This window comes from Thunnus albacares, chromosome 23 (genome assembly GCF_914725855.1).
Source record: "Thunnus albacares chromosome 23, fThuAlb1.1, whole genome shotgun sequence".
Taxonomy (NCBI): Eukaryota; Metazoa; Chordata; class Actinopteri; order Scombriformes; family Scombridae; genus Thunnus; species Thunnus albacares.
The window spans coordinates 6,448,881-6,472,268 of record NC_058128.1 but is presented as its reverse complement, the minus strand read 5'-3'; the positions used below and the strand labels follow the sequence as shown (position 1 = coordinate 6,472,268).

At 37.7% G+C, this 23,388-nt stretch overlaps 1 protein-coding gene across 1 annotated transcript; it reads left to right on the top strand.

The window, feature by feature from the left end:
• The first annotated feature begins 505 nt into the window (after positions 1–505).
• On the top strand, positions 506–3,570 carry ndufa12 (NADH:ubiquinone oxidoreductase subunit A12). The gene is made up of 4 exons (XM_044343319.1): positions 506–638; positions 1,791–1,876; positions 2,095–2,182; positions 3,299–3,570. Exons 1-4 carry the CDS (start codon positions 550–552, stop codon positions 3,477–3,479), a joined length of 444 nt encoding a protein of 147 aa, XP_044199254.1. The 5' UTR covers positions 506–549; the 3' UTR covers positions 3,480–3,570.
• The last annotated feature ends 19,818 nt before the right edge of the window (positions 3,571–23,388 follow it).

The window sequence follows — 23,388 nt, the reverse complement described above, 5'->3', positions numbered from 1 at the left end:
GACATTTACAATTAAAAAATGTGTAAACTATATTCTAAGTGAGAAAAGCTGCTAAAGGTTTAAATTTAAATTGAAGAGAATTAAATAAAATGTACAACAAATTGACCAGGAATGTTCAAATGTTCATAGTATAAACAGTATATGCAGATGTGCAAATATAAGATTATGAGATTTCACTTTAATATATGAGACACTTTATGTTGTTTTTACTTTTATTTGTTACCTGTCTGTATATCTAATATCACCACGAAATATGCTTGGGCTGTCTGCAGGTTTTCACCTAATTTGCAGCATAAATCTGACATATTATATTACTATAAACAAATGCAAACAAACTGCAACATAATAATGTTATTTAAGTTTATTGACAGGTAACTATGTGTATAAACAGTACTTTGCAACAGTTTTAGGCACTTTAGATGTTTATGTTTTTATCCATAACTCAGTATCGTTTATTCTGTATGTGGAACCAAAAGACTCTTTGGCTTGTGTTACCCGGACATGTTAATAACGCAGAACGGTCCGTCTCCGTAATAGTTCCGTCTGAAGATGGCGGAGTATGCGAACATCGTCCGAAGGGCTTTGGGGCAAATAGGAGGTCATGGAGGAGTCCGAGGGTTTCTCCTTCAGTTATTCAGGTGAGTTAAAATAAATGTTTGTGTTGTTTATACTTTACACAGTGATGTTTGTGAAAGTTTCATAAAGACAGAAGACAGATGTGTGACCCGAGTTTACTATTCAGAGCTAATGTTAAGTTAGCATGTTGACAGCTAAGTTAACTGACTGGAATTGTAAACAGCTGATAACGAATTAAATCAGAGCTGCGACTAACTAACCTTTATTTTCATTATCTATTAATCTAGTGATTATTTTCTCCGTTAAGTGATTAGTTGTTTGGTCCATAAAATGTCAGAAAATGGTGAAAAATGCAACTTTAAATGATTTGTTTTGTCCATAAATAGTCTACAACTCAAATATACTCAGTTCACTCTCACAGCAGATTAAAGAAAATACTGTATTCACATTTAACAAGCTGGAATCGATTAACTGAATAATTGTTTGGGCTTTAACATGTGAGTAAATGGTGAAAAATGTTGATCACTCTTTCCTAAAGCCCAAGGTGACGTCCTCAAATCACTTGTTTTGTCCAAAAATAGTAGGCTACACAACCCAAAGATATTCAGTTTACTCAAAGCTATTAATCAATTATCAAAAGATGCTGATTAATTTTCTCATAATCGACGAATTGTTGCAGCTCTAATTTAAAATTACAGTTTTTGTGAATAATTTGAACTGACTGAGGTGAGAGTGAGTTTCATTCAGCCCCGCAACATGACAACATGATATTAGTCTGGTTTAAACACTGATGTCCTTAGAATAATCTTTCTAAAAGGTTTAAACAGTGCAGTAAACATTTCTGTCACGACTAAATCTACCACATCAGATTTGAGACGACAAATAATACTGACTACCATCAGTGCTCAAACTGAAACAATCACTCATTTATTACCTTCAATAAATGGAGCAGACTTCAAGGAATAGTTTGACATTTTAGAAAATCTGCCTATTTTTTCCTTCTTTGACGAGTTAGATGAGAGAGTTGATACCACTTCTGAAATACACAGCTTGTTTTCACAATAGAAAACGTGAGAAAGAACGTTTTTGAGCATTTTCACACACACACAAGTGACTTTGTGTGTGTTTGTTGACAGATTTTTGATTGACTGACAAGTCTGAGAGAACTGCATGTGTCGGGTCAGTTAACACTGTTTTCATCATTTTGTTTGCAGGGTGAATGATGTGAAGACAGGAACTCTGATTGGTGTGGATAAATATGGAAACAAATACTATGAGGACAAGCAGCATTACTTCTTCGGTGAGTCAAGATTCCCCAAATATGCAGAAAAACTGTACCAAAACGACAGCAGATGAGATTAAAGTGATTGTTTACAGGATGATTTAACAACAAATGTTCAGATTTGGCTGCTTTTATAACATCTCTGGTAGATAAATATTCAGAATGTTGTAACTTCTTCAGTGTGACACTTGTGTTATTTGGTAAATAAACTCTTTTTTTGTGTCAAATGTGTTCAGGACGGCACCGCTGGGTGATCTACACCACAGAGATGAACGGAAAGAACACCTTGTGGGAGGTGGACGGCAGCATGGTGCCCGCTGAATGGTACGACATGAAATATGTAGAATTAAAATGAATACAAGCAGTTACAACATGGAGTCAGACGTTACTGTATGCTTTCATCCAAAGCAACTTATAAGCTCCATGGGAACAAAAGCTAGATGTCATTAATATGTGAAAGTGTATCTGTCCCAAACATGCAACATTATTTATTTGTCTTGCAGCTTTCTCACAGAGAAATGTCTTTTCATTCTGCTGTATATGTCAATATTTGGTTTAAATGACAGTAAAAGTAAAGTAAACATGAAAGATGTTCAGTGTTGCTGTACAAGTGCTGAGAGTGTTTTTCTTCTTAAATCAAATGATGGAGTTGTTGTACAGTTTTAAACATAAATGTTGCTGTTAACAAAAAGCTAATTTTCATCTGCAGTCCCTTACAATTAAAACATATGACAGCACAATAACAGTATAAAGCAAAATAATAATAGTAGTGTATATATATAGAGAGAGAGTATAATTTTTTTGTTCATTTTTATCACATTTTTTTAATTAAACAGCTGAGCAAGATATATAAACAACCATTTCCCTTTTTTATTTCCCCTACTCCCCCCACCCACCGCTGAACAAACACACATCAGCCAAACAATAAGACAAACAACAATAAGTAAACATAATCATGATTAAGAATAATAAAGCAAACAGAGAAGTAAACAGAACGGAAAAGACAGAACTAAATGACAATAAATAGATGAATAATCTCAATAACTGAATGGATAATTAAAGATAAAAAATTACAAGTTCAGCTTATTTGCTTCCATAGAAGGTTCATTTTTTTGTTAATTTAATGTTTTCTGAAAATCAATATTCAGTACCTCCTCTGTTTACCTGATAAGCAGCTTCCACTATGTTTGGCTTGTTAACACTTTTTATATTTGATTTAGCAAAATTTTAGAATCTGTTATTCCAGTTCTGGTTTAAATGTACGTACTTTTAAAACAACACGTTTTAGTTTCTGCTAAATTACATTAATTAAAACACAGATTCTAGTAGATCCAGACTGTTGGCAGTCTGATATAAAGTCTTTTGATGATTTGTTCCTCAGAGCAACAGTTTAAATTAGTTATTTAAGTTTTCTACCTTCCTCATGTTCTTGTTCTCCAGGCATCGTTGGCTGCACTGTATGACAGACGACCCCCCCACCACGCACCCACCAGAGCCCAAGAAGTTCCTGGCTGAGGTTCATCAGTTCAACGTGAGCGGCAGCGCGCAGCAGTACGTGCCCTTCTCCACCACCCGCAAGAAGATCCACGAGTGGGTTCCCCCTAAAGCTGGATCTCAGTGACCTCTGACTGAATGTTTCGTTTTGCACGCTGTAAATTATGGTTTCCTGCCGCTGTGTCCAACTAGTCCTCAATAAAATCTCTATACACACATTTATGGCGGTGTTTCTCTTGAATTAATTTGTGGTCGTCTAAATTTACAACCTCACTTCTGATTAAACAACACAGTCCCTCTATTCTCACTGTTCAAACCCACATGAGTTCATTTTAAATTCTGTTGAAAATCACAAAGTTTCCAAAGATAGCAAACATGTCAGGCTGAATTTTGTAGAAATGTGCATAAATTGATGCACAAAACATCAGGAATATTTACATTCCATAGAATTGTGCAGCAATAAAACACATAAACATAGAGCTTCAACAAAGAGCTGGAACTAGATGATTCACAATACATGCTATACTCTCAGACTGACAAAATTAAGTGTTTTTCTAATATTACAATTACTTAAAGGTTCCCTGGGGAGGTTTTTTTGTAAATAAGGTTTCTATTCACATCCACTGTTACCCATCAAAACACACTGTGTATCCTTGAGGTCTAACAATGTCTTGGATGTCTTAACTTCCTCATAAAACATTTGCAAAACAGATTTTCCTTAAAAGTTTGACTCCTGCATTGTTTACGTCCACCAGTCTTCTTCTCCTCTGCCTTTGTTGGTACGTTGCTGTGTGTGTTGGTGCATCACTGCCACCTGTAGATCGGTGGAACAGTGTGACACCACAGGAAAGTAAATCGCATCACCTGCATGCATGTGTGTAAACAAACCAGACTTACATGTAAAAAAAAAAAAACAACTGCTCCATAGTTCTACAAGTGGTTAAAAAATACAACTAAACACAATTGCAGCGTTCTGTCAGAATTTACATGCAGGTGTTTAATGAGAAAACATAAATATTTACATAGAAAAACATATTATGTGTGTGGGTGAACTGTCCAGATAAATTCTATTTATGGGAAACACTGAATATGTTTCTGGTGATTTTTCCATAATTTGTGGTTTTACGTTGTTTTTTGAAATCCAAGAGTCCATTTCACCAAATTTACAACATGCAAGCTGTGATCTGCAACATGAGATCATTTACACTTTTATTAATTTTGATGTTTCACACATTAATCGCTTTTGTGAAACAGATCTCAGTTCTTCCATATTTGGACCTGAGCAACGTATCTAAATTTTTACGTCAAAAAAATCCCCCAATTTGTTATTCAATGTTTTTCCCCCTAAAATTTTATTCTTGAGACTTACTGACTTACTAGAAGTATCTACTTTTATTTAACCACTGTGTGTTGGCACAGGGACTTCATCAAGTTATTTTTGGTTTTTTTTATAACTTGAAATTTTTATTTTGCGATATAACATCAGCCAAACAACAGAAAGATGATATAGTAGATTATATTTCAAACCAGAACATCCCATTATCACCCCAACAACACACAGAAACAAGAGTGATCAACCTGCATATAAAGCAGCTTTCCAAGGAATAAAGCAACTGAAAAGAGAGACGATACAACTCTGAACAAAATAACATATTTAAAAAAATACAAATGCAAATCTCTCACATAGAAATCAAAAAACATCACCTCATCTTTACACTTCAATCAATCACTGTTGTCATCTGGCTCCAAAACTCTAGTGATGTCAAGTTGTTTTTAAATATTTGGTCTTTTCTTTTCAGTCTGGAAATAATATAAAGTGTGTACATACTAGGGGTGTGCACGAATACAAATACGTTATTTGGCAAAGCACAAATAGTGTTTTTTTTATTTTTTATGATATAGCAAATATATATATATATATTATATATACAAATATTTTAAAAATTATTTGTTTTCAGGAGGAAAAAAAATCATGTTAAATACCAGCGCACAGGTCGGTTACATCACTATTGTCAGTCTCTCCTCTGCTCCGCTGTTACGTCTATCAGCAGATCTCAACGAAGGGAGTCACATCCACCTGCTACATGACGCACATTTGGACATCAGTCCCGGAGTTGAGGGTGTTCCCCAGAGAAAAAGCTGAACTACTGACACAAATGAAGTGCTCCCAAGGGAACACTTCATGAACACTTATTGTAACACTTTAATTTTCTAAAATTAAAAGCGTAATAAAAACAAAAACAAAAACAGGATTTTTAAACCTCTTTTATTCGAATACAAATACAAATAATTTTGCTGCCTCAACAAATACAGATATAAATACAAATACCGGGTCCTCTGCACATCCCTAGTACGTACTACAAAATATATGTAATCCAATAAACTGTAAGACATAGGAGGCATTAAAGTCAGTGAACTGATCTGAATTAAGAGCCTGTATCGGTGCGCTGATGCTAATATTACAGCAGGCACTTTGTCAGAACAGGCAGCACAGTTGTGTGTTACAGTAAGCTGACAGCACGGTTAATCACTGCAGGATTATGCTGAGCTGAGGGAGACTTGCTACATGCAGCATTTCACGCTGAGGTGTTGTAGAGCTTCTCCAGAGCTGACTGGATTTAAAATGGTCAGAGCATGTTGAAGTGAACGAACACATTTATGATGACTCAGTGACTGTGAAACACCATCCAAGACCGCAGCTTTCATGTGGCACCACTGCAACTCAAGAGGTTTGTTTTTTTTTCCTACTTTTTGAATATTGTTCTGCTGACAAGGCACATTTGAGCTTTTGTCAACTGTTAGTACATGTTAAAGTCCCTCTGGACTTCACAAAAATGTGTTTTTCTTCTTGTTCCTTCAGTTGGATGTTTGAGCTTCACTGTGCAGAATGACATATGTGCAGAGTTTCACACAAGAAGCCTGTTTTCACATTTATCTGCTGAAGTTTTTTTCTGTGCTCGCCTTAAAATCCTGTTTAAATTCTGTTTGGACATATGAGCCTCACAACTAGTTTGGAAGCCAATCGTGGACCAGTATCAGGTGACACAAGTGTGATGTGGAAACTTGAAGCCTTTTTTGAAATGAACAGTGTTTACATATCGATATATTCTGAACTATCGAGTGAGGAAGAAGGAGAAGATATAATTTATCCTCCAGACATGTTTTAAAGCATCTACAAATGATTTTCTTTGAGTAATGATTTGTGTCTGATGTGGTTTTCTCACCAAACAAAATCAATTACCTTGTTAAAATCCTTAAAATTACATCTACTCCTTCTCCCTCATTAAAAAACATCCAGAATCTATGAATATTCAAAACTCATTCATTTTAGTTTAGTTTAGAAGTTTAACTGCTGGACACCAGATGTCTCCTCACATTTAAAGAGAAATTCTGGTATTTGGGTCTAAATGACTAATGGGGACATAACTTTCTGGAATTGTCTAGTTCCTGTGTTTACTTTCGTTGTCACTTATAATAACAATCTGAGCGTGTTAATAGCAAAAAAACAAGAACTTTTAGTGGACAAACTTTGACGGCGCAATTGCCCCCAAAAGATTACATTGCAGCCTGTTTTGCAGCTGCCGGCTGAAGCGGTCTTGCTCAATACTGGACCAATTCCAAAAATCTGTGTCTCCATTAGTCACAAACTCTGCACAGTGAAGCTCAAACATCCAAGTGAAGTAAAAACAAGAAAAACATATTTTTGAATGAAGGGAGACTTTAAAGACGTGTACATACGAATTTACATCATGAATATTTGCATATTCATAGATTCTGGATATTTCAATATGGGAAAAAGAGTAGATGTAATTTATGGAATTTTTAAATAGTTAAATCAAATTTTTAACCATATCAAACACAAATTATTATTTAAAAAAAGAGTATTTTTATTCTTCAAAACATGTAGATTGTGGAGATCTTTAATGTGTAATTCATGATAACTAGTTGTGATGTCACAAAATCATGCTTATATGTACACGTCTTTAAAGTCTCCCTTCACTCAAAAATATGTTTTTCTTATTTTTTACTTCACTTGGATGTTTGAGCTTCACTGTGCAGAGTTTGTTTTCACATTCATCTGCTGAATGATGAAAGTTTCTCTGTGCCGGCTTTAAAGGAAAATTCTGGTATTTTTCAACCCAGATTCTATTTTCCTGTCATTCTGGGTCTAAGTGACTAATGGAGACACAGATTTTTGGAATAGGTCCAGTATTGCGCAAGACCGCTTCAACCGGCAGCTGCAAAACAGGCTGCAATGTAATCTTTTGGGGGCAATTGCGCCGTCAAAGTTTGTTCACTAAAAGTTCTTGTTTTTTTGCTATTAACAGGCTCAGATTGTTATTAAAAGTGACAACGAAAGTAAACACAGGAATTAGACAATTCCAGAAAGTTATGTCCCCATTAGTCACTTAGAAACAAATACCAGAATTTCTCTTTAAATGTGAGGAAACATCTGGTGTCCAGCAGTTAAACTTCTAAAATGAATACATTTTGCATATTCATAGATTCTGGATGTTTCAATACGGGAAAAAGAGTAGATGTAATTTATGGAATTTTTAAATAGTTAAATCAAATTTTTAACCATATCAAACACAAATTATTATTTTAAAAAAAGAGTATTTTTATTCTTCAAAACATGTAGATTGTGGAGATGATCTTTAATGTGTAGAGGAAGCAGTTGTTTTTGTGATGTATCAAAAAGAAATTGTTATTGCATATTTTAAAAAGCTTTGCTTCAGTGTTTTACATTTTAAAATGAAAAGTGTTGTGATGATGTTAACCATTACACACTGTTCATAATAACTCTGTATACCAGATATCTGAGCCACCAATCTATTTTTATGCATAAATACCTCATCAGTCATTTATAGATAGGTGATTTGAACTTTCAAAAAGCCGAGAGAGTGTATTCTTTAGGTTCTCTTCATGTTTTGTAATTTGTTTATATAGAAAAAAACATTCACAATCTCACCATATTACAGTCTAATGTTACTTTAAACAGGAGAACATGACATCCATCATGATTTCAATGAATTTTGTTGAATATACACATTTTTGAGTGGTGATTTTTGGAACAAGAACCTCTATGTACAAAAATATGTATCAGTTGCACAAAAACTTTCCAATTTTTTTCTCTATTCTAGGTCACTTTGGGAAATGTCATAACATTTCAGTCTAAAAGAATTGTGTTCAGGGTGTTTTTACTGCTCCCACATGTAAAATGGGTCAGTATCTAAGGGCTAAAGTGATGTTATATGTGTGTGTCAGCAGTTGAGACCTTTTTTCTGCAGTTTCAGGAATCTGGAGCTGTTAAATGAGGCGACTCACTCTGACATCTGTTTGTCCTCTTGTGGACAGTTTGGAGGAACAGGAGGAAGCAGCAGCAGCAGCAGCAGCAGCAGAAAGTCACCTCAACGTAAGCTCCAGCTGACACATCATCTCTGTAATAGTGTTAACTGGCCAAGAGGGGACACTGTTCTTTTAGATTTCTACCTGTTAGTCAGCCTTTTCCCCTCATATGTCAGTGCGACATCAGTGAGAGGGAATGAGAAAAGGCTTGTGGCATCCTCTTGAGTCAGCATTTCAGTGAACAACCGTCCTCTCTCCTCGTCTTTATTTAAAAATCAGAGGAGAGTGCTCGGAGAGGGGAGAGGCTGCATCACATCTGAATCCTTGAAATTAATTAAGGACAATGTGCTGGAAGTGCTTTAACAAATGACAGTAAGCCTGAGTGGCATTTAATGCGCTCTCTAATCCAAATTGTACATGTGTATTCATCAGTGAATGGCTCATTTGTTGCTCTTCTGTTATGTCTGAATATCACATTAACGGCTGATAGTCATCGTCTGATTCATCCGCTGCAAAATGAAGTAGATAATCTCTCTTTCTCTGCATTTGTGATTGCTGATGCAGCACTATACAGACGTGGCAGCTGGGCACCAGAGAGAGAGGCCAAAGAGGGTCATGTTGATGTTGAGACACAGTCTTTGTCTGGCCTCCTGCCCTCTTTCCCTCCTGCCAAATGTCATATCTCATCCGAACTGCACTCATACTCCCATCACCTCCTCTACTCCCATTCGCCCCCATCTCCTCTCTTTAATGTCACTGTCGTCTGCTCTCTCCTCTCTTTCTCCTTACCTCTCCTCTTGCATCATGCATGCCCGACTTCCTCCCATGGAAGGATTTGACTCCTAGAGGAAGATCACTGATGAGTATTTCCAGGCTCCTGTTTTATCTCTAATTCTGCAAATGTGACTGTAGCTGTGCTTAATGGGTCAGAGTCAGTGCCTTGGGTCTTTTTTTTTTTTTTTTTTTTTTTTTTTTAGGCCTCTCCTCTGAGCATTGTGCTGTAAAAACACAAATGTCCCAGTTCTGCCCACTTCCCATCTGTGTTTCTGCACACAAGAGGGAGAAACTCAGAGCTAGACTGAGAAGAAGTCGAGCTGAAATTACAATCAGAATCTTTGTCAGACTCCATAATTCACTGAGTCCAGTGCTTTGATTTCTTTGTCCTCGGGTTTTCTGTAGATGGCGCACTACACTTTTTTCTGTTTAACTTCTGCAGGGTTTTTTTTTTCATGCAGATAACTTGCTCTTCTTCCAATGCTTCAAAACAAATGATTCACTTTCTGTGTAACACAGGACTTTTATTAAGAAATTGACTTTTCACAGAAAGACATTTAAACATGTTGCAGGAGGAAAAGCGCTGGTGTGAGTAATGATATTAACTATGGCTGGATTTCATGTAGGTGTTTGCAAGTTCTGGTAATAAATGTCAGTAGTGACTGTACTTTTCTTGCTTTGGGCAAAATATCCCCCTTACTTACTAACAAATCTCATGTGCAATAGCCAAACCAAAAATGATTTTATCTACTTACAAGTATTGTGTGTGTGTGTATCCAAAGCCTGATATATCATATTCCTCTGTGCGGTTGTTGTCCAAAAACTATTAAAATCACATTATTGAGCACTGGGTGAGATGTTATTTCACCACTGAGCATTTGGGAATTTTAGTTTGTTTAGAAACAGCTCCAAAGCCTCCAAACAGCGATCATGTTTTCAGTCTCCGGAGAGTAGTTTTGTGTAAGGCAGACGCCACTGAGCATGTGTGGGAACACAACTCTGTTTACAGTGTTTGGCTAGTTTGTTGTTCTACATATCACAACCTCTCAACTTTTTATTACACTACACATTGTAAGTAGCTTTAGTACAATGTCTTACACAGAACTACTCTCCAGAGACTGAAAATGTGATCGCTGTTGTAAGTCTTTGGAGCCGTTTCTAAACAAAACAACACACTCAAAATCTTCTTGATGTCTATCAGGCTTTGGATACTCACACAATACTTATTAGTGGGATCAATTCATTGTTCATTTGCTTGTGCACATGAGATTTGTTGACAATAAGAAAAATATAGAAGATCACCAGTCTTTTTAAATAATGAAATAACGCTTAAATAATGCCTGTTTGTTATCCTTTATATTGGCTGGTTTACTCCTCTCTCACTCCCACTCTTAAAGATTGCCTTTGAGCATGAGTGGGAGCGGTTGCAGGGTCCAGCCTTGGTCACACAAACATGCAGGCTGTTATCTGGCTCTGCAGATTAGAAGTGCCGTCAGAGTCCCCGTCCCATAGAGTGCGTTTACCCCTCAGGGACAGAGTCTGGCATGAGATTCCTGCACTAACTCAACATTAGCAGCCTGACAGTCCAACACTCATTCATACCCTTAAATCTCTCCTCTTCCTCCCTCTCCTTCACCCCCTGCTCCCAGGCTCTCCATCGTCAGTGTTGCTCCCGCCTGATTGGCAGCGAAGGTTGTTGTTACCGTGGCAAAGTGTGCCCGGGCCAGTGGAGGGTGCTTGATAGGGATCAGAGGATTTCGGTCTCGAGCTGCTTTATGCCTTTTAAGGTAGTCTTTTCCCCAACAGGGCAGAACTGAGAACGAACAGTACAGCTAGGGAACGCACCTCAGGATGAGGAAATGTTGGAGTGTACGAAGGTACACAGGGAGCCGCTGATTTGAGCCTGATAGCTTCTAACACAGGAAGCAAAAGGTTTCACAATAACAGGGTTGCACACACACACACACACACACACACACACACACGAACGACTAGACACACTCACTCTCTCCTCCCTTTGAGGGTGGTCTTAAAACTTCAAAGAGGCAGACAGAGCTCTCTGATGTGCAGGGCTCTTCAGAAGCCGGTTTGGGCTTGCACTTTGACCTCAGGGTCTGAGGACGAGGAAGCATGAGGAAGAACCACAGCGCTATTCCGCTCATCTATGTGACAGAGGTAGTATTAACGCTTGTTAAGACTCTAAAACTGTCTCCTTGTTTTTTTTTTTTGAGTTTTCTGTCTGTTCAATGTTATCAATGAGGAAATCATTTGTTTTCGCTGTTTATCTCTCCTGCATGGATGAACAACTGTAAAAGGCAGCTGCTCCCTTGGAAGGCAAAACGAAGTCAGCTGCGGAGTCACATGTAATCAGCAGTGCATTATTTCCATAGTGAACTCTGCGATTACCTGGGGTCACATGAAGAGCTGTTTGTGTCAATGAGATCAGTTCGTTTACGTCCGAGGCTTTAAGTCTGTTGCATACCGAGAGTCTGTCAATGGATAGCTTGTTCTGGTTGTTTTAAAGTAAAACATGTGATCCTATACGTTGTTTTTTTGTGAACAGTGATCATCAAGGAAGTTGCTTTGTATATTTAACAACTGCATGTAGAGACAGACAAAGTTCAACAAGTTACTTCCCAGTTTGCGTCTATATGAAGCATGTGATTGGCCTTTTGCTGCTTGAGCAACACTTAAGGAATGTCTATAGCATGCCATATATCATACACACCTCTTAAATTGCCAGGAGCATGTTTTCATTTCTCTTTCTTAGAAAAAGCTCCTCTGTTCAGGCTCTGAGTGCTCGGGCAGGAGGAGGTCATGTTTGTGTTTCTCTTGTCTTTATCTGTCCATCACAGTCTCTTCTGCAACATAAAAAAAATGTCTGGTTGTTTCACCCAGTCGCTAAAAGCAAAGCATCCTTGAATGAATCCCTAGACGGTCGGTGCTTTGGGTTTATTGTGCTGACATTGTGTGTTTTTTTGTGTGTGCATACATTACGCCGGTATGTGCACAACAAAATTCCATAAAAAATAATGTTATGTAACCCCATCCAGTATAATGGATCTTTTCCTGTCAAGTCAACAGCCTTCATTCAGTCCACAAACAAGGAAATTGAAGAAGGAAGAAGCAGCAGGACATTGCTTTTTTATTGCTCCTTAGTGTGTTTTCGTCATCAAGGTTTGAGCTCTGCAGAAAAAAAGTTCTGCAACAAGTCTGCAATCAGTCCTGATCATGATATGTTGTCTAATCGTCTGTGTGCAATATATCTGGCGGCGGTGGCTCAGGAGGTAAAGCGGGTCGTCCACTAATCAGACGGTTGGTGGTTTGATCCCCGGCTCCTCCGGTCTGCATGTTGCAAGTGTCGAAGGGCAAGATACTGCACACTTAATTGTGAGTGTGTGTGTGAATCTGTGAGTATAGACACATCGGGGGGTGCTTTGGATAGGAAGTGCTGTATCACTCCTGTTGTGCATGTTGGCACCTTGCATAGCGGCGTCTGCCATCAGTATGTGTAATGCTGGCATGTATTATAAAGCTCTTTGAGTGGTTGATAAGACTAGAAAGGAGCCTTATAAATGCATTTACCATTTACTCTCTAAAAACCCTCCAACTGTGGTCACTAACACTAACGTTTACCATGGCAACCATCGCAGTGTCTCAGACACAAAGCATTCAAGACTTTGGCCGATGCATCACCCCCCCCTTGTGTGTTTAGCCCGTAACAGAGGTAACAGAGGACATCGCAGTGTAATGTGTCAACAATACAATTCTCTCGCTAATATAGTTCATTGAGTACGTGTGTGTGTTTCTATCTTTAGGAGTATTAAATGCTCTCCGGAAAAAATTATGTAATAACATTTTGCAGAGTCTCACTCCTGTAAAGCAGTTAGTTAAGGATTGGATTAGAATAGAGGAGGCAATACGACGAAATAGAAAGTGAGACAATATAAATGTGCCAACTGTCAGACTGGTACAGTAGCCATTAGATAGATTAGATAAGGCTGGTGATTTTCTATATGCTTCTTATTGTCAGCAAATCTCATGTGCAGAAGCAAACCAACAATGAATTGATCTACTTATAAGTATTATATGTGTGTCCAAAGGCTGATATATCTTATTCTTCTGTGCCGTAGATCTCTGTTGTTGTCTAAAAACTATTAAAAACATGTTACTAAGCCACATGGCTGCACTGGGTGACCTGATTATTCACCCTGATTATGCTCATGTTATATTGTTTAGAAAAGGCTCCAAAGACTAATAACAGCGATTATGTTTTCAGTCTCCAGAGAGTAGTTCTGTTTACAAAGCTGTTTACAGTGTATAATGTAATACAGAGTCAAGAGGTTTTGATATGCAGCACATCTACTGTGACAGTAATCTTCATGATGAAGATTACACTTGTAAGTAGATCAATTCATTGTCGGTTTGACTCTGCACATTGACAACAAGAAAAATATAGAAAAAATAACTGAAAATACTGAAACACAAGTTATTCATAAACAGTTTCTCATGACATATATTGATTGTGTTATAAATGAACATATACATGGGGCGGCTGTGGCTCAGGAGGTAGAGCGGGTTGTCCACTAATCGGAAGATCGGCGGTTCGATTCCCGGCACCTCTAGTCCACATGCTGATGTGTCCTTGGGCAAGACACTTAACCCCAAATTGCTCCTGATGGCTGTGCCATCAGTGTATGAATGTGTGTGAATGGTTAGTTTCCTCTGATGGGCAGGTTGGGACCTTGCATGGTAGCCCCCGTACCCATTCAGCGTATGAATGTGTGTGAATGGGTGAATGTGATTCGTAGTGTAAAAGAGCTTTGAGTGGTCAGAAGACTAGAAAGGCGCTATACAAGTACAGTCCATTTACCATACATGACAGGATTTTACCCATATTGCCCACCGCTAGACTCAAATTAAAATGAGTTTTTGATTTGTATCACATTAAGGATTAAAGTGATATTAGTGGTTCTTGCTTCCTGCAAATTATACTTCCCCTGTGCTTTAAATAAGCCTGCATTCCCCAAGACTCTCCCTCCCATCAAGTAAGATCTCTAATCAACACAGATAAAGCTAAACAACAGCTCATTATTTATGATTAACTGCGTGTCGAATCTACAAATTTCCAGCTTTTAAAATCGCTGTGACACATCACAGATCTGACTGTCATGGGGAACGAAGGGCTGAAAGCATCAATTTTCACTGGATTTGTCTAATTTCATTTACAAATATTTTCCTTGTGTGTCTTCAGAATAATTTGAAACATGCAGTAATCACATTAAACAACTACTATTGGTCTTAAAATCCAGTTAGTTTCCCTTTTATTTTTCCTCTGTGGTCGCTTTAATGTTATTAAAACCATCTTAAATATTATCTGACAGATTCACACAGTCAAAAGTTTGGAAACACTTTCTCGTTCAAGTGAACTGGAACCTTTTACTGGCACTGTATATATACTGTATACATATATATTATTTACCAGTTTGTTGCAGCTCTTTATTGAAGCTGAACCACCTCCATCAAATGAAGATATCTACTTATATTGTGCACTAAAGTATACATACAATATATAAAGTCTCCACTAGAATTAAGGACAATGTTTTGCAGGTTTGAGCTAAGTTTGGCTGCACAGCGTGAGTTTGTAATGACTGACCTGCTAACGGAGAGGCAGGGTTAGGAACATCCATCTTACTGATTCCACATGCTCCATTATCAATGTGTCACTGCATAACAAAACATCCCTTCAGTAAAATTACATATTTCATGGTTGGTTATTTGTCTCAACTGGTTAAGTGCTGTCCCATTATTACTCTTATTCATCTCCTGCAGTAATTGCTTTCCATTTCTGCTCGCAGACATTTTACAGAGTGTACTGCGTGTGTCTGCTTTTGTCTGCCATTTTGTTAACAAAAAGATAAACTCACGTGTTTTTCGTTCCTGCTGCTGGACATTACTCATTTTCAGGAGGCCAGGAAAGTATCTGCTCTCATGATATATATTTATGAGAAGGCTGTTTGCATTAGAAACAACTTGATGTGGTAAAAGTTGCTGCTGTAAAACTGAAACTACTGCAATGGTTGGTTGGTTCCCCACTTCTGTCCAGACTGAAATATCTCGGTGATAGATTGCTGTGAAATTTGGTACAGACATCCTCGTTCCCCTCAGGATGAATTATAATAACTTTGCTGTTCCCCTGACTTTTCATAAGGTCAGAATTATAATTTGTCCAGTACTTTGGTTTATGATGAAATACCTGCAAAACTGCTGACGTTCAATTAGCAAATGTCAATTGGATCAAGCATTTGGGTGTCGATCACAGCTGTCAATCAACGCCCGCACAGCAGACATCAAAGCTATTATAATTAGCTACTAACTAGCTTAAATCTTATTAAAGGAGCAATCATTTCCTAAATGACAACCAGCACACTCGTTAGAGGGCCTGAATGTAGAGACTGAGGCCATAATGACTCGTTGAAAAAAAAAAAGAATGACTTAATATTTCTAGAGAAATAATAAGTTGATGCTTTTTGGAGTCAGCATTCAGCAGCTGTCAGTGGGATTCTACTGACTCCCACATGTACCTTAAAGTCCACAATCAGTAAACAGTCCACAACTGTATGATATTCTATCTACAGTGATATATAACACAAAGAAAAGCAGCACATTTTAGACGCAGGAACCAGATAATGTTTGATAAAAGACTTAAACAATATGCCAATAATGCCAACTCATTATTAAAGTGTAATCGATGGTCTTCTGCATTGTGTTGGTTGTATACAGCCAACACTGGAGTTGGCTTAGTTTGCTGCCACTTCAAACTAGCAGCACTCAACTGTTAAAAAAACAATTTTTATGTGACATTACAGTGAAAATTACAGTATATAAAAGATATTGTACTTTTTACTCCACTACATTTATTTGACAGCTTTAGTTTATTTTCAGATGAAGATTTGACACAATGGATAATATAACTAGCTTTTAAAATACAACACATTGTTAAAGATGAAACCAGTGGTTTCCAACCTTTTGGGCTTTTGACATCTTACAAAAAGCAGTGTGTAGTCGAGGTCAGATAAGTCAGTAAGTCAGATGTCTATGAGTTGTTAACAGCTCAACCAAATAGTGATTTTTCCCTCTAAACTCCTCACATGCTTTCATTTCAATAAATGTTCAAATGATCCAATATTTCACCAAAAATCAAAGATTAGAGAAAAAGTCCGAAAACTGAAAACAGATTTGTGTATCAGAACTTTGTTTTTTCTTCTTTCCTCTCCCATTAATCATCTCACGACCCCTCAGATTTATCTGGTGACCCTTTGGAGGGGCCCAACCCCTAGGTTGGGAACCACTGGACTAAACTAGCTAACTGTATATAAAGTAGTTGAAACTATCTCCACCTCCAGCAGCTACAACAGTAACATGCTGCTCTAACACTGATGCTTCAGTATTAATAATCTAATGATGTCATATATCATAATATATCAGTCAGAGGGACCAAACCACTACTTTTACTGCAATACTTTAACTACATCAAGCTCATAATACTTATGTACTTTTACTGCAATAGGATTTTTCATGCAGGACTTTTACTTGTAGTGGAGTATTTTTACATTACTGTATTGGTACTTTTACTTAAGTAAAGGATCTGAATACTTCTTCCACCACTGTAAACAAGATGTTATTGCACATATGACCCAGTTAGACTAGTAACTAGAATCTGTGGTCATCACTGGACCTTCACTAACATCCCCCGGAGACAACATACACACACAACCTGCACACGACCTCATCAGCCGCAGGCGTCGCCCGAAGCTCAGTCACACTGATTAGGCTCAGGCTTCGTGTTTGTGTCTCTGCAAGTATGTTATTTCCTCTGATGATGATGATGACCTTCACCGCTGACAAAGTACATTTGTTTGAGCTTTTACGTCCGCAGACCCCAACCTCTAATTCTGCACACACACACACACACGTAAGCTGTCATTCCACAGTTTCCATCCATTTCTCATCATGTTTGTTACAGATGCACCACTCAATTTATCACTATGGAAACAAGGGATGATGTCAGTGCCCAGTTGCTCTCATTTCACACTGGTGAAATGAGAGTAAGTCTCTTTTCTGGAAGATAAATCTTTAAATCTTTGAAAAAGTAGGTTGTTTTATAGCATGTACTGCTTTTTTCAAGGTTTCTCCAGTATCCTCAAAGACTCTTCTGCTCATGTGGCTGAATAAATATTCTTTCAGCTGCACAATAAAAACTATTTTTATTGTCCAAACAATGATTGTAGCTATTTCTTTTTCCAATCTATACAACAAATCTGTATCAAGCAGGTTCTTTATCATTGTCTTACATGTTTTTAACCAATAATAGATTATTTTTCTTGAACAAATGTGAGACAAGAACTGGGGCTAACCTAATTCCAGTGATGAAATGTAGCTATAATTTCCATTTAATGCTAATTTATATTTCTACTCTCCTACATTTCAGAGGGACATATTGTACCTTTTACTCCACTACACTTATTTTGACATCAGTTCATATACAGCTTAAGATTTTCCCTAAAAAATCATATGAGTTTATAAAATATGATGCACTGTTACAGATTAATCTACCAACAGTAAAATGCTATTTGCACATTAATGCATCCGTAAGAATAAACCAATAATGTAACATGTAATAGTGCAACGCTCACAGGGTCCATCTTTCTGCAGTTTGCATACTTTTAAGTGGCAGTTTCCTGAAAGAAATTTTATCTCTTTCAAAAGGCTTTTGAATAACTTTACTTTTAATTTAATTTCTAACCCTCAAGTATAGCCCTTTGAAGAATGACAACTGGACAAAATGTCCTTACTTTCCAACAAATGTCCTCCTTCTCAAGGTCTAAAACTTTTTTTTTCTCTGTGACTAACGAGAGAAGATGAGTGTACATTGTTAATGTGGGAGATAAATATGACACGAGAGGCGTGACAAGTGAAGAAAAGGAATTAAAAACAGGAGTTACAGGGTTAGATACTGTAGATATTACCTTTGCAGAGCACATGAATGTAGTAATATGTATCAGTGTGTGTAGGTGTAGAGGTAATGAAGAGAAAGAGATAAAAAAAAAACAATGAAAACAATATTAATAGGATGAGAAAGAAGAAAAACAATCACTTCAAGGTCTAAAACTAATTAAAACTAACTAATTTGTCCTCACAAATATAGAAAAACACACACACACAGTGTTTCCACCTGTTGCTGAGGGCTTGAGCCTTGATGTCAAAACACGTCAAGCAATTATTAATGACATTTATGGCACGCAACCACTGTGTGTGTGTGTGTGTGTGAGAGAGAGAGACAGAGGGAGAGAGAGAGAGCTGCCATTAAAGTCTGAAGGGGAAGCGAGATAAAAAAGGGCACGTTTTCTTTCCACTTGTGTGAATAACATTACAGCAGATATAGTTGGATTTGCTCATAATTAACTTGTCTGTTTAAATCAAGGTGAACAGATCTGTGAGTGTGTGTGTGTGTGTGTAAATGTGTGTGTGTGTGTGTCCGTGTGTGTGTGTACTCAGCTTCATTAACATATGACCTTGTCTGTGTCTGGTGCCTCGAGCTATACCTGCTGCGAACAGGGAAAACAAGCTGTGTACTATAAACAAAGGTTTAGCCTCATTTTCTATCATGTCATGTATTTTCTCAGTGAAGTCAGCAGAAAAAGAAACATCAGATTCCTTTTCTGCTCCTCTTTATTTCATATCGTCTTGACTTTATTCACTCAGTTGCCATTTAACGAGGTCCACCTCGCTGAAATTAATTTAACAGTCCTGCAATAAATCTTTGCCTTCGGGTTAATACGTTTTTGCTGAAACTGTTTGAAAAGGTGTTGATTCAGCTTTGTGGGGGCTGACTTCTACTGACAGACATTTTTCTAATATTTTGTCCACACTATTAAAAGTAAATCTTTTTTATCACATCAAAACCAGGATAAGACTCAAAACCTGAATACTGGAGTGCAAGTAAACGGTGCCACTTAGGCACATATTTGTCTTTTATTATTACTTTATGTTGTAATCACATGCTACATATGTACATATTAACATATACATTATTTAAGTTCATGCAACCATTTCTGTTTCAGTTTCATGCTTTTTAGACTTTCTATTATTTTTATACTGTTTTAATGTCAGATGTCTCCATTAAAACCTGAGTGAATGTATGTAAAAATCATCCCTGCAAGTCAAAAGTCAGGGCTACAGCAGTCCTGCACTGAACGCTTCATTTGTGATGGTTTCTTCTGCCTTGCCGATGAGCTGACGTCAACCTTTGTCGCTAAAGTTTTTCCATGTGATGTTCACGTTGTCTGCTCACATATTTAAGATCAGATTCCAGCTCGAACATGTGCGGATGTATTTTAGAAGCTAACATTTCGAGTAAAGAACAAAAAAAAAGTAGTGAAATCCGACTACTATAGTTTGTTGCGTGGTTTTTGTTGACGTAGACGTCCAAGTGGGAGCTGACCAACCAGAACAGAGTGGGCTCATCGGGAGAGACAGGAGCTAAAACGACCTGTTTCATACAGTGGCTGAACTGAGGGGCTGCATAAAGGACCAGTATAAGATAAATAAGGAGTTTTTTGAACTGTTAATCATACAAAGATATTCTAGTAGAGCCCCAGATTAAAAATATAGACCTGAAAATGAGCATGATGTGCCCCCTTTAAGCATATTATGAAAACTATTATAGGAAGACTTTGCTAAATTTATGTATATACTTACTCTTAATCTGTTTTTAAGTGCTGGGATGCAGGAACATATGTTATTGTTATTTGCAACAGTTGGTAGTACTGTAAGAGAGTTTTAATGGACAAAAAAAGCCCTCAAAAAACATGGTGCTACGGTGTCAAAGAACTATATAAATACTAATATAAAAAAGATAAAGTAGTTAATATTGTGCATGTTGGGAAATACACTTATTCGCTTTGTCAGAGAGGTAGATGAGAAGATTGATACTGTGATATCTTAAAGATTTAACAGACATTCAAGTGCGCTATCTAACTCTCAACAATAAGATGAAACTATTCAAACTATTCCTTTAAACACACGCGATTGTTTTTAATATCAACAAACCGACTAATCAGCTACGAATTATTCGAAGCTCCAGAGGAGACTTTTCAGCCACCCTGAAGGTTTCTATTTTATTTTATGAGTCATTTGATATTTTGACAGATCAATAATAGGGATGTTGTCATATATCAGTCTGTTTAACGTTTGCTCTTCACCTCTCTATGACTTCTCGCTTAAATGTCACACCTCTGTGTCTTTCAGTTCCTTTAACTCGCTCTCTTAACACCCACATAGCGCAGCAGCTGTCATTTATTCTCAAAAATAAATCTCACAAGGGACCTTAAACCACTCAGAGAAAGACAAAAGGGACTGAAATGTCACAGTCTGGTGATGTGGGGTAGACAGTGACGTGGGCGTGTAGCGAGATGACACATAAAAGGGTGGCTGGTGCCCCACCCCTCCTCCCCCACATATGCTTTGAAAGTGTGACCCCTTAGATATTTATTTCAAACAGCCTCTGGTGTCCGTGCTCCCTCACAGAGGATCGTATTGTGCTTTATGAAAGCATTCACACATTATGATAGTGACATCAGCTCACATTACCGTGTGTCTCCAGTGTTTCCATCAGTTAAATATATTAAAACTGAAGACAAAAGCTTTGTTAAAACATGCAAAAGGCTTTAATGTGAAAGCACGAATCTTCAGCACGGACACATCGCACCAGTCCATGTTCACCAGGTATAATGTACATCATTGATCAGTAAATCAGTAAATATTTCTTACTTTAAACTGCAACTAACAATTATTCTCATTATCGATTCATCTGCAGATCATTTTCTTGATTAATCGATTAGTTGTGAAAAGAGTCCAAGGTGAAGTCATCAAATATCTACCCCAAAATATTTAACTTACTGAAATGTAAGATGAGGAAAAGCAGCCAGTTCTTCATTAAGTCAGGTATTTTTGCTTGAAAAAATGACTTGCCGATTAATTTTCTCTTAATCGACTTATCAATCTGTCGTTGCAGCTCTACTTTAAAGGTCCAGTGTGCAGGATTTAGTGGCATCTAGCAGTGAAGTTGCAGACTGCAAATGATTGAATACCCCTTACCTCCCCCTCCCCTTCCAAGCATATAGGAGAACGTATGGTAGCCATGAAACTTGCGAAAAACGCAAAAGGCCCTCTGTAGAGCTGATTTTTAGCCCCTTTCACACATGCATTTTATCCCTGAAATGTTCAGGAACATTTCCTGCATGGGGTCATGTGTGAATGGAAGCAGGGATCAATATTCAGGGAAATCTGCACCACCAATTTCCCAACTCAAGATCTAATAACATTTCAGGGAAAATGCTGGTACAGCCGTGTTATGAATGAAAGCAGTAACATTGCAGGGATAAGTGCGTAAAGGGTTATATCCGTCTGATGAAAGACACTTTCACGTGGAGCGAGCGAACCAATCACAAGACTCGATGTGTGGCTGACGAACTGTGAGTTGAGAGGTGCTTGGTTTTGGCTCGTCTGTTTTCAACATGGCGGCCAATAACAGAATCTTGATTCATATTTAATCAGGACTGCCTAGTTTGAAAGTTTGATCCGAGTTATGTGAGTTTCGCCCTCTTCTTCTATTGAGTTTTATGGCAGTTGGCATCCATAAGTGTTGCATTACCACCGTCTGATGGACTCTGCCTTGCTCCATCTATTCCAGCATCGCCATGAAATGTGTGACAAGGTGCAAGATGGAAATGTTCCTGAGTGTAGCTGCATGTGTGAATAGTGAAAACACTAGTGTTGCCTGAAAAGTTATCCCAGTAATTTACCAGGAACTATGTGTGAAAGAGGCTTTTGGTTTGTCCGTTCTGGGCCACCCGCTCTGTCTGTAGATATAACGGGCTCATTCTAAGGTAACAAAACACAATGATTCTTATTTTAAGATGATTATACACTAATTAAACTTTACTTTATTCAGGCAAAGCTTTTCATTGATCAGTTACAGTTTGATATATTTTGTAAAATGAATAAAAAAGGGTCAAATCATTTTTATATTCCCCAAAGAAAGGATTCATATTGGCACCAATTTAGACACAGCTCTAATCCTTTATGGATTTATTCTCTGTTGGCTTACAAGTACTTAAAGTATATTGAGACAAAAGACACTGGAATCAGCCTGTAATTACCCACAGTTCCTTTGGAAAGTACCATCCACCGAGCAGGCACTTTTTGGGGGTAGAACAATCACCTAGAAACTTCTGGTTCCTCCAGAGGCAAAGCAGATATTGGACTTGAGATCCTCAAATGGTTCTTGGTCCCCTGAGAAAGTTCCTGCAGTGGAAATGGGGCTAAAGTGAACATTTTTAATTGTTGTATGTAAACACCCCTTTAGGCAGTTGCCAAGTAATAGTTGCTGTATCTTGTGCTGTATATCATCACATGGTTTTCCTTTATTTTGCAGGTAGAGTGCAGTTATTCAGTAGTTTTTAAGGGAGTGAAAAGCACAACTGATTTATGTTCTTCCTTGTGTTCTCCGAGTCAGTTTGTGGATTTATAAGCTTGCTCTTTTCACCTCGAGGCTATCAAACCCCCTCATCTCTGTTCTGCCTATTCAGGAGACCATCTGTTTCATAACTGGCATCATCAGTTCCATTTACACAGCTACGCAATAAAACGGTATCATCGGGGTCTGTCAGATTGTTGTGGTGTGATTAACCATGACAGTGCTGCATCTATCTGCTGCGGAGCTTCAACTGCAGTCAGCTTAAATTTACCACCAGTGCCCCTTAAAAACTGCCAAACCCTTTCTTTTTTACATCCCCAGCATGGCCATTCAAGTGCCCCATTGATTTAGTTCCCCTGCTAGGCCTTGGACA

Excerpts from the sequence above, each read along its gene's own strand:
- ndufa12 (XM_044343319.1), top strand. The coding sequence starts at position 550 with ATGGCGGAGTATGCGAACATCGTCCGAAGGGCTTTGGGGCAAATAGGA. Across the intron at positions 1,877-2,094 it reads CAAGCAGCATTACTTCTTCG|GACGGCACCGCTGGGTGATC; the intron begins GTGAGTCAAGAT and ends AAATGTGTTCAG. Across the intron at positions 2,183-3,298 it reads AGCATGGTGCCCGCTGAATG|GCATCGTTGGCTGCACTGTA; the intron begins GTACGACATGAA and ends CTTGTTCTCCAG.